Source organism: Thecamonas trahens (genome assembly GCF_000142905.1).
Source record: "Thecamonas trahens ATCC 50062 unplaced genomic scaffold supercont1.10, whole genome shotgun sequence".
Taxonomy (NCBI): Eukaryota; order Apusomonadida; family Apusomonadidae; genus Thecamonas; species Thecamonas trahens.
The window spans coordinates 337,318-348,218 of NW_013657670.1; the positions used below are offsets into that span (position 1 = coordinate 337,318).

The 10,901-nt window shown below is 62.8% G+C and overlaps 4 protein-coding genes across 4 annotated transcripts; 1 reads left to right on the forward strand and 3 right to left on the reverse strand.

The window, feature by feature from the left end:
• The first annotated feature begins 48 nt into the window (after positions 1-48).
• AMSG_02804 (Afc1 protein) lies at positions 49-2,102 on the forward strand. The gene has a single exon (XM_013905191.1). The coding sequence runs from the start codon at positions 228-230 to the stop codon at positions 1,365-1,367; it is 1,140 nt and encodes a 379-aa protein (XP_013760645.1). The 5' UTR covers positions 49-227; the 3' UTR covers positions 1,368-2,102.
• Positions 1,354-5,546, reverse strand: AMSG_02805 (E3 ubiquitin-protein ligase RNF123). The gene is made up of 2 exons (XM_013905192.1): positions 5,507-5,546; positions 1,354-5,128 (listed from the first exon to the last, which is right to left on the reverse strand). The coding sequence occupies exons 1-2, from the start codon at positions 5,523-5,525 to the stop codon at positions 1,386-1,388; spliced, it is 3,762 nt and encodes a 1,253-aa protein (XP_013760646.1). The 5' UTR covers positions 5,526-5,546; the 3' UTR covers positions 1,354-1,385.
• A 150-nt stretch (positions 5,547-5,696) lies between these two features.
• On the reverse strand, positions 5,697-8,916 carry AMSG_02806 (eukaryotic translation initiation factor 3 subunit C). Its single transcript, XM_013905193.1, has 2 exons — positions 8,818-8,916; positions 5,697-8,339 (listed from the first exon to the last, which is right to left on the reverse strand). Exons 1-2 carry the CDS (start codon positions 8,900-8,902, stop codon positions 5,713-5,715), a joined length of 2,712 nt encoding a protein of 903 aa, XP_013760647.1. The 5' UTR covers positions 8,903-8,916; the 3' UTR covers positions 5,697-5,712.
• A 377-nt stretch (positions 8,917-9,293) lies between these two features.
• Positions 9,294-10,652, reverse strand: AMSG_02807 (uncharacterized protein; the record flags this gene model as incomplete). Its single annotated transcript, XM_013905194.1, has 1 exon — positions 9,294-10,652. The coding sequence occupies one exon, from the start codon at positions 10,650-10,652 to the stop codon at positions 9,294-9,296; it is 1,359 nt and encodes a 452-aa protein (XP_013760648.1).
• Positions 10,653-10,901: the final 249 nt, after the last annotated feature.

The following is a 10,901-nucleotide window of genomic DNA, read 5'->3' on the forward strand; positions in this document are numbered from 1 at the left end:
TATTGAGTCCCTCCCCTCTCTCCCCCTCCCCCCCCCCCCCCCTACTCACACTCCGGCCGCCGCGTCATGTCGTGGGTCATCTTCACCATTGCCTCTTCGCTGGTGGTGTACGTGGTGGAGTTTGTCCTCGACCGCCGACAGTCACAAGCACTGCAGGAGAAGACGGTTCCACGGGCTCTTGCCCATCGCCTGACGCCTGAGGCTACTCGCGCCTACAGGCTCACTCGATGTCGCAGGTCTCGTTCAATAGAGTCGAGGCCACCGTCGGCTTTGCCCTCGAGGTCGCTGTCATCGCCTCGGGCGCTTTGGTCTACCTCTGGGACCTCGCACTCGCCGTCCATCTGGCCGGCCTCTTGGCTTTCGGCGCAGATGCCGCAGCTGTCGACGGTGCTCGCCACTCCAAGACCCGGGGAGTCATCTTTATTTTGATCGTCTCACTCGTCTCGGCCGTCGTCAAGCTCCCGTTCCAGGTCTTCTCCGTGATCGGGAGCAGGCAGGCCGATGGCGCTCGGAGTGGGCTGCGAGCCCTGTGTGCGTGGGCTGTTGCGCAAGGCATGGTTTTTGTTCTCTCTGTCGGCGCAGGCGTACCCATCATCTACACCCTTCTATGGATTCTCGAGTACCACGGATCAGGCTACTGGCTGCTCAATTGGTTCTTCCTCGCCCTACTCTCGGTCACCATCTCGGACCTCTACTCGACGGTCGTGGCTCCGTTTTTCGACACCTACGAGTCGCTTCCACCAGGCTCGCTCCGCACCGAGCTCGAGCTCCTCACCGAGCGGTCGCACTGCCCAGTCTCGGAAATCTACATCCGCAAGTCGAAGGACGAGGTCGGCGGCACCCATTCGAACGCGTTTTTCATGGGCGTCGGCACCTCGCGCTCGATCGTGCTCTACGACACGCTCCTCAAGCGCATGTCCGAGCAGGACGTTCTGGCCATTATTGCCCACGAGATTGCCCATGTCAAGGCCAACCACTTTTGGAAGCAGGTTGTGCTCGAGTTTGCCACCATCGGCGTGTTCTTTGGCTCCTTTGCCGCCCTGGTCGAGAACACCGGCTACTACCAGGCCTTTGGCTTTTCGACCACCAACCCGGCCATCGGCCTCGTCCTCTTCTCGTACATGTACACCCCGATTGCTTCAATGCTGCAGACGCTGCAGCACGTGGCGACGCGGTCGTTTGAGTTTGCTGCCGATCGCTACGCCGCCAAGCTCGGCTACGACCTCGAGCTGCCGCTCATCAAGCTTCATCTCGTCAACATGGTCAACATCCATGCCGACAAGCTTTTCTCACTCTACCACTACTCACATCCTTCGCTCTGTGAGCGCCTCGACGCGCTGGCTACGATCAAAGCCAAGATGAGCTGAGTTGTTCATTTTGGCGCGTCAGAGAATCTCGCTGGACGCCGAGTGCGCGAGGACCACTACCTCGGTGTCCTGCGGCGTCGACGCGCTGCCGTCGCGAACGACGGTGGCCACGTCTGCATTGCAGAAGAAGCACCGGTGAACGTTGAGGAGCTGCCGCGTCATGCATCCGTAGCACGCCCGGTGCTTGCACGGTTCAAACGTGGCGTTGATGAGCGAGGCGTAGCAGATGGTGCACACGTCGCCTGACGGCGACCGCGAGACAGACGCTCCGGCCAGGAGCTGGCTCCGCGACCCAGCCGCCGCCGTCACCCGTGAGGTAAGATCGGCCAGTGCATCGACATCCGGCGCAGCTGCAAGCGCGTCGGTCACAAACTCGAGCGAGCCGACCTCAAACGAGGCCGAGAGCAAAAGTGCGTCCACAACGCCGCGCGTGTTGCCAGCCGCCACCATCGGGCGGTCGAGCGCAACGAGGATGCCCGCCACCGCCTTGAGCATGTCCGTCTGCGGCATGATCGGCTCGGCGCCCGGCCGTTCAAGTTGCATCTGCACGTCGGCGAACAGCCGCGCGTCTGGCCCAGTTGTGTACTGGGCGAGAACCACGGCCACGACTTCGATCATCCGCATCATGTTGACTTCGGGCGGCGCGAGGCCCGCCGGCGGCGCGACTTCGCCGCATGCCTCCTCCGCAAACAGCTGCGGCAGGTACGATGCTGTAAACTCGAGGACTCGGAGCAAGTTGACTGCAAGTGCAAACATGACCCCGAGCTTGCGGGTCGACGAGTGCAGCTCGCCCGCCGCGCGCAGCGCCAGGTGTTGGTCTAGCGCGACAGAGAGCTCGGTGAGCGACCAGTTGAGCGAGTTAAACGCCGTGTTGACAAAGAGCGACAACAGGTCTGGTGCATTGAGGTATGACGCCACAAATGCAGCCTGGAACAGCGGCGATGCCACGTTGGCCTGAGGATCTGGCAGCCGGTACCGCGGCGTGCTCCGCTTGCCGCGCTTGCGAAGCGCACGCGAACCAAATCCGGTGCCCTTGAAGATGCGCAGAAGCATGGTGGTGATGGTCACCGTGACCCAGAACCGGTCATCGTACGCCGCGAGTAGCCGCGGCACAAGATACGATGCTGTGAACAGGTCGCTCTCCAGCAACTCGACAAACTCCTCGTACTGCAGGAGGAGCGAGAGCGACTGCAGCAGCAGGTCGCGAAGGTCTGGGTTGTGAATCCGGCGGTCCGAAAAGTGCGCCACCGTCCACTGCAGAAACACCAGACACTGGTGACCAGTCTCGACCAGCGGATACGGCTCGATGGCACGGCGGAGGAGGTGAAACGCATCGACTGCAGCATCAAGGTAGAGCGCCGGCAGGTAGGCGAGCTCCCACGACGGCGGCGGCCATCCCGAGCCGGGCTCATCGTCCTTGGCTGCCGCGGCGTTGTGCGCGACCGCTATCGCCGCCGGCGACGCTCGCTCGAGGAGCGAGGCCAGAAAGTGGTGAAACGCAAAGATGGCGACCGACTTGGCCTTGGTGTGGACGACCAGAGACGACCATGAGACCTTGCGTGCTGCAGCCTCAATGGCGTGGAAAAGTCTGCTCGGTGACGCGCCAAGTGACCGCGCCAGCCGCAGCGCGAGCTTGTCGTCCAGGTCTAGCAGCGCCTGCCGGAGCTCTTGGGTCTCGATAAGCGAGGCCTTGGCCTGCAGTGCCAACCCGTCGACGTAGAGCAGGACGAGGGCGTCGAGCAGGAGCGCAGACCGGATCCCCAACGAGGCTGCGACATCAGCGTCGCACTCGTCGTCAGGAGCAGGCACGGCTTTGCGGAGATGTGAGATCATGCCTGACACACGGTCGACGTCGGGCACAATCATGCCATGCGCGTCGTTTGCGTCGTCGCGCACAAAGTAGTGCAGCGGAAAGCTGGCTGCAGCAGCAGCCGCCGACTGCGGCCCGTCCGGAAACACAATGTCTGCCAGCGCAAAGAAGATGTTGATAAGCGCCGAGCGCATCGAGAGGCCCATCGGCTTGAGGTTGCGCGACACGCCGCGGTTGCGGTAGACGAGCTCGGCGAGCCAGGACGTTGTCGCCTCGGGCTCGACCTCGAGAAGAAGACTGAGCAGCGCATGCTGTGCACGCTCGATGGAGCCCAGTGCACCGCCGAGCTCGGCAACAGCCGATGCGTGCTTCTCGGCCGAGAAGACCGCAGAGGCGTCAAAGCCGGCATTGCTGAGGTGACTTCCCGCCCGCTCCCACCACACGTGCGGAAGAAGAACCGCGAGCTCTTCCTCGGATGGATGCTTGAGAGCAAAAAGAAACTCGAGAGAGTTCGAAAATGACTGTGTTTGCAGCCAGCTGCGCCGCCAGGCCGGCTGGGCCACCAGTGCGTTTGCCAGTCGGACAATCACCAGCGGTCCACTGGAGCACCGCGGCGAGATCGCAGTCGATGCCGCTAGATGGCCAAGTCGCTCCATGACCCGCCCGGCAATGGCAGTGAGCTCGTGGCTCTCACACACCCGCTCCATACAGGCTACCAGCGACGCAATCAGATTGCGCTCTGGCCGCGAGTTGAGGTAAAGAAGAAGCGGGAGAAAGTGAGAGCCGACTAGATAAGGTGAGGCCAGAAGCGGGACAAGTGACTGGAAGATCCGCGTCCCGACCACCATCTGTTCGATGGCGGCAAAAGTGGCGCTGTTGTCCGCGCTTGCGGCCGAGAGTGGCGATGCGAGGTTGCCCGACGCAAAGTAAGGGACGGCCCGCTTGAGTGCGCCGCACAGATACGCGCTCTGCGCTGTCGCAAGCGGCGGCGGAGGCTGCGAGAGCGGGGCGTAGCCTGGCACGGCAAACCGGAACGGCGAGGCGCCCAAGTTGACCCACACCCGCTCGTGGCGTGAGAGTGAGACAGACGGAAAGTAGGCCATGCCCGGAGCGGCAAAAGCGACGTCAGTAAAGGCGACACCCAGGTCGAGGCCGTTGCGGTAGAACGAGATGGTGCCGTCGTCGAGGTCGATGGCGACGCCGATGACATCTCCGGCCTTCCACCGCTCGCCGTACTCGTATGAGGCACAGTTCCACTTGCGGACCCGCGAGCCGTCGTAGGCGTACGAGTCTGGCGAGTCACCGACGCCCTCTTCGGTGGTAAACTTGCAGCCCATGGTTGCCCACCCGATCTGCATCACGCCCTCGGTCTCGAGCACCACCTCGTACATCCACTTGGAGGCAAAGACCGCCGTGGTCCCGACCACAGATGCAAAGTTGATGGCCGACTCGATGCGGAAGCCACCCAGCACCTCCTCGAGCTTGCACGACGTGTCGCCTAGCGTAACCATCAGCCCGGCGATACTGCCGCCGAGCTTACCACGTGCCTCATCACGACGCGGGCAGATGCGGTCAACCAAGACGGCACCGTCACGAGCGAGCGTCTGAAGGTCGAGCCCTGGGACGTGCAGGCCACCGAGGGTATGAGCGTGGGATTCGGTAGCTGCGGCGGCGGCAGCCAGCGCGGCGGCGGCATCACTTTGCGATGCGTTCGGCTTTGAACTCGACGTGGATGACGATGACGGAGCCGACGCCCCCGGATCCGGCATGCCCATGCGTGCGTACTCGAACACGTCGTCCAAATCGTCCTCGTCGGCCGAGTCTGCTGCCGCAAGGCGAGCGCCGAGGTGGGCGCTCAAGTTGGCGAGGCTGAGCCTGTCGGGCGCCGTCGCCAATGGGAGGCGAAAGGTGTATCTGAGAAAGCGGTCGAGCTGAAAGGCATGCTCGTCGGCTGGCAATACCAGGTAGATACGTGTAGAGTGAGTGTGGCATGATTATGGCACAGCTAGCGCCCCATCTCACCTCGTGCCTGCGCAGGGGTTCGAGGGCGACCCGGTCGCCTCGCGCGCACAGGTCACCGGTCGCCCAACCTGGCCGCCACACTCACTGGGGGCGGAGGGTGGCTGTAGAAGGCATGTGCTGAAGAAGATGGCTACAGAGCAGGTAGAGCAACACATGAACTATATTCCTTGTGTGTGTCTGCTCCACGATCGACCATGGGTGGTCCTGGGTGGCTCTCAATTACATGCCCATGGACAAGGGGGGAAGGGGGGGAGGGGGAGGGGGGCCGGGGCCAAAGCGGGGAGCTGAAACAGAACATGCCACTTACCTTCGGTCGCCGCCGCCATCCCGTGAGAAATTTGGTCGTTGGGAGACGAGTGCAGAATGAAATGAATGGTCACCATTCATTAACACCATTCTCAATGGTGTTCTGTCACCGCTTGCCGGCACAGTGTGGTGTAGCATCCCAGTCGACGATGACATGATGCATGGACAGTGGAAGGAGTGTTGAGGAACGCTGGCTTGTTTGTGGTTTTAACGACGACGTCCGCCCTTGCCACCTCTGCGGCCGCCGCGACCGCGACCGCCCTTGCCGCCACGGCCACCCTTGCCGCCGCGGCCACCGCCGCCGCCGCCAGAGTTGTGGTTGCCACCGGAGCGACCACCACCACCACCACCGCCGCCGCGGTAGCCGCCACGACGCTTGCGGCGGCCACCGGAGCGGCCGCCGTTGCCAAAGCGGTCGAAGGAGATGTTGTGGTCGTCGAGGAGCTTCTCGTTGTTCTCGACCATAAGGGAGGCCTTCTCGGAAAGCTGGAGGGCGAGCATCTGGACGCGCGACATGTCGTCCTTGTGCATGACGATGGAGGCCGTGGGCTGGTCCCACGAGGCGTGAATCTCCTCGGAGATCATCATCTTGGAGACGAGGGCGTGGACGGCCTTCTCGGGCAGGCCGAACTTGGTGCAGAGGGTGGCGACCGAGAACGAGGCGTAGTAGCCACCGTTCTTGAAGAGGTAGGTGCGGAGGGCAGCCTCCTTGATCTTGGTCTCGACCATAGAGCGGACGTCCTGCGGGTTGGAGAGCAAGTTCCAGCACGACTGCGAGAGGACGTGGGAGAGGGTGGCGGTCCAGTCAAACTTGACGAGAGCACGGGCGCCTGCGATGATGTGGTCGCGCGGCGACTCGGGCGGGCCGGTAAAGGGACCGCGCTCGGTGAGCTTGCGGCGGAACTCCTTGTTGATGACGCGGCGGTGGGAGTCGGTGGTGGAGCGGGCCATGTTAGGGATTTCGAGGACCATGGCGCACACAAGGTGGACGCACTCGATGAGCTCGATGTTGATGTGGAGATGGAACGGCAGGATGCGGCGGCGCTGGACCTTCTCACGCTGCTGGTCGGCCTCGGTGCGGATGGCGGTCGAGCCCTGGGCAAGGAGCTCGCGGATGTGCTTGGACGACGAGATGATGATAAGGCAGCGGTGGGCCTCGGCGATGAGGCCGGCCCGGAAGGCGCAGAGCCCGAGCTGAACCATCATGCGGTTGAAGAAGACCTGGACCTCGGGCGATGAGCGGTGGATAATGTCCTGGAGGTGCGACATGAGGAGCAGGTCGCGGGCCTTGAAGTACTGGTCAAAGATGGCGTAGTGCGTGACGAGGTAGCACATACCAATCTGGCGCACAAACTCCGAGTTGGAGGCAAACATCTCGATGCAGAGCTCGTAGATGGTGGCCTTGGCGGCGTCGATGGCGTCGGCGGCGAACATGTCCGGCCGCTTGTAGTAGATGTGGTTGACCCGCCGGTAGGCGCAGTAGATGGCGTCGTCGGCGTTGCGGGCAACACGGGAATCGGTCTTGAGCTTGGCGTGCACCCGCTCGGCAAGCGCCTCAAAGTCGGCCGCATCGCGGAGGCGCTCCAGGTACCGCGACGAGTGCGGCGAGAGCGACTGGAGCGACTTGGTGAACTCGTCGTCGAGCCGCTCGACAATGGCGCGGAGCGAGCCGGCGACACGGACACGCCCGGCCTCGGCATCCTCGGTCTCCTGCGCCGTCAGCTTGGGCTGCGGCTCCGGCGGGATCTCCTCGCCCTTGTCGTTCTTCTTCTTCTTGCGCGCCTCCATCTCGGAGGGCGTCCGCGGGCAGATGCCACGGTAGTCCGGGTCGACAACAATCTCGGGGTTGGCTTCGAGCAGTTCCATGATCTCGACGCTCCGGGCGAGCATCGACTTCCACGCCTCGTTCGAGATGGCCGAGAACATGTTCGGCGCCACATCGAGCTGGAACGAGCAGAGCAGGGCAAGAACTTCGATCCGGCGCTGCGGCGTGATCGCCAGCGGAAGCGCCTCCTCGAGCTTGGCCATCTGCGCCGGAATGTCGAGGTTCTTGCGCCCGCGCTTCCGCGAGCACTCGACCACCACATCGCGGACGTCGTACGCCGTGGGCTTGTCGTCCTCGGCCGCATCGCGCGCCTGGCTCTCGGCCTTGCGCGCATCGCGCTTGGCACGCCGCGCCGCACGCCGCTCCTCCTTGGCCTTCTCCTCGGCCGCCTTGGCAGCTGCAGTCTCCTCGTCGTCCGAGTCCGAGTCCGAGGCCATCCAGCGGTTGCGCCGCGCCGCGGCAGACACCGCCGGCCCGGCATCCTCCGAGTCCGAGTAGTACTCGTACTCGTCGTCGTCGTCGTCGCCACCAGCCTGCGCCGGGCCAGCGTGGTCCGACCCGTCAGCGGCGTCGGCGTCCGACGCCCCCTCGTCGACCTCGCCGGCGTCGCGCTTGGCCTGCCATGCCGAGAGCTCCTTCTGGTACTGCTTGGTCGCCTTGCGGACCTGCTGGCGGACCTTGGACAGAGCCTTGGCCTCCTTGCCATCCATGGCCTTGCGCTTCTTCTTGTCGCCAAACATCTCCTCGGCGGACTCGGCCACGCTCTCCAGCGCCCGGTAGAAGGCAGACGGCACGCCGTACTTCTTCATGTCGTTCTTGCTCTTCTTGTGAAGCTTCTGCAGCTCGGCAAACAGCTCTCCCACAGCAATCCACTGGTTCGCTGCCACAGCCTTGCTGAGCTTGTTGGCCAGATCGCCAAACGCCTCGTACATCTTGGCCTTCTTCGACTTGACCTCGCGCTTCTCATCGTCCGACGACGACTCGCCAAACATGTCAAACTTGGAGACGTCTACCCTCACCCACTCTTTCCATGGTGAGTATCCATCGCTTTGCCATCTATCGCCTTCATCGCCTTTTCTCGCTTCTGGTCGCACTCTCACCCTTCCACCCTCTGCCTGCCTTGCTCCAGCTGTGCGACCACAGCTGCCGTCGCCAGCCTCACACAAAAAATGGGATGGGAGACGGCCGCACATCGTCCTCCCCCCGGCTGCAGCCGAGACTCCCCCCACGGGGTGGGAGTATGGCGACAGCATGCGACATACGAGTCTACAGATGTTGTAGCCATGTAATATAGGCAACACCCATGCTCATAACTTCCTTGCTGTCCCGGAAATTGAATCCAACCGTCTGTTGGTGGTATGGGTAGTTGCCAGCCGAGCCGGACTCTATGGCATCAACACATCATCAACAAGCGGGTCGAAGGGGGGGGGAGGGGGAGGCGGGAGAGGGAGGGGGGGGGGACCACAAAGGGGTAGAGCTCATCGTACAGTTCTCCTGCGGCCTCAGCTGCTCCTCATCGGAGTACTCTTCCGAGGAAGACGACGAACCGCCGCCAAAGAACCTGGACGACATGGTTCTCGAGTTGAATGTGGCAGAGGTCGAGCCATTGGTCCGCAGCGGACGAATGGGCCGAGTTGACCATCGGCTCGCCCGCGGCGAGCAAGAGCAGAGATAGCAATCAAACTGACTAGCATCGGGATCCATGGCCTGGACTCTGCTAGCTGCAACGTGCGAATCATCGGGTCAGCTCGAGTCGAAGGGTGTACGAGCAAGAAAACGGGTTGGATGTCTGTCAATTGATTGGGTTGCGTGTGGTGTGGTGTGGTGGTGTGGTCGGCATCCACGGATCGTGCTCCTCCACAAGAGCTCGAGCCTGTGGCATGAGTGCAGACAGCGGCAGTGGCAGCGAGTTACTGCAATTGTGGTTGAGGAGCTTGGCTCTGAGAATCCACGATGGGTTTGTTTACACCATCGGGATTGCGCCATCGTAGTCGTCATCGTCGTTGTCGCCAAGGTCGAGAGCGGCGGTAGGATCGAGGTAGGTCTCGCAGTCGGGGCAGCACCAGGCCGACGTGGTTGGCGGAGCATGTAGGCCAACACAGGTCGGATGGAAGCCCTCGGCGCAGCCATCGCAGAGAATGAGGATCTGACTCTTGTCGCCGACGTGGCCGCAGGCGGCACACGGTTCATCCGGATCCGACGCGACCATGGCTACCGTTGCCGCATCGGTCCGCAGCTCTTGCAGGGCGGGAAACAGACCGCGCATGTCTTCGACCTTGGGCACAGACTCAGCGTTGTGGTTAAAAGTGAGGTCGAGGAGTTCGAGCCGATCGGCGCAAAGCATGCTTGGGTCGGATCTCAGCGCGTCGCAAAGTGCGGCGGGGTCGAGAGAGTTGTCCGAGAGATACAGCGCTGAGAGCCATGGCAGCGAGCCAAGAGCCACACGATCGGCCGCAAGCTGGTTCGATGATAGATCTAGGACAGTGAGGTGCGGTCCCAGGATCCGATCCGTGTTTCCGGCGTCAGTGCGGAACTCGCGGAGCTCGGTGGCAGCCAGCGCAAGGACCTGCAATGTCGGTGCATCGAGGATGACGGCGGCGTCAAGACTGACCAGCGGATTGCTTGAGGCGATGACGACAGTGAGTGCTCCGTTGTGGCGCGGGAGTGCATCGGCAAGCGCGTGGCCGTCCGACAGCGCATTGGAGCTGACGTCGATGGTGACGAGCGCACCGCAGCCTGCCAGCGCTGGAGGAAGCACACTGAGCGCGTTGTTGCGCAGGTCCAGGTGGACTAGATGCGCCAATGGTGCCGATAGCGGCAGTTGCCTCAGCACTCCGTTGCGAATCATCAGTGCTTGCAGGCCGCTCAGCGCGTCGAGCGGGCCGTCCAGCGCCTTTAGCACCAAGGCTGGCGTACGAGTCCAGGATGGGGCGTGGATGAGTATGCCGAGCTCGGGCGCGGCAGCAGCAAGCTTGGCCAGCGGCAGCGATGGAAGGCAGAGCTCCGAGGCGTCAATGCCCGACGCCTGCGGCACCAGCGGGAGCGAGATGAGCACGGCCTCAGACTCGGCGGTAGCCGGCACCAGCCGGGCAAACAGGCCAGGATACGGCTCGTCCAGCAAATCTGCCTCAGTTGGGCGACCACGACCTGGGCGCCTCGCAGCAATCGGCACAGCGGTCCACGGAGCCGAGAGACAGGCAGCGACGCAACCATGCGGGTCTTCATCACCAGGAGCAGCCCACGACGGGAGCATGGCCGCCGCCGCATCTGCCGCCTCATCCACAGGCACAGCAGCATTACCTTCATCCATAGCCACAGCCATGGCAGGTTGATAAAGCGAGGCGAGACGGAGAAAAGGAAAAGCAGAAAGAGAGAGAAAGTGAGAGAAAGAGAGAGAGAGAGAGATGCTCTTTGCTGGCTTGGCTTCGACTTTGCTCCGTAGGCCGGGCAAGTGCCTCACCCAAGTCAAGCCATCAATGGAAACAAAAGCAACATGCCAGGGCTGCCCACGACCCGCCGACGGCTGCTCAGCGCGTGCTCGCTCGATGAAAGTTAGTTAGAAAACGGGTAG

Coding starts and splice junctions, on each gene's coding strand:
- AMSG_02804 (XM_013905191.1), top strand. CDS start 228: ATGTCGCAGGTCTCGTTCAATAGAGTCGAGGCCACCGTCGGCTTTGCC.
- AMSG_02806 (XM_013905193.1), bottom strand. CDS start 8,902: ATGTCGTCCAGGTTCTTTGGCGGCGGTTCGTCGTCTTCCTCGGAAGAG. Junction 8,340..8,817: donor GCTGAGGCCGCAGGAGAACT/GTACGATGAGCT, acceptor GGGTGAGGGTAG/ACGTCTCCAAGTTTGACATG.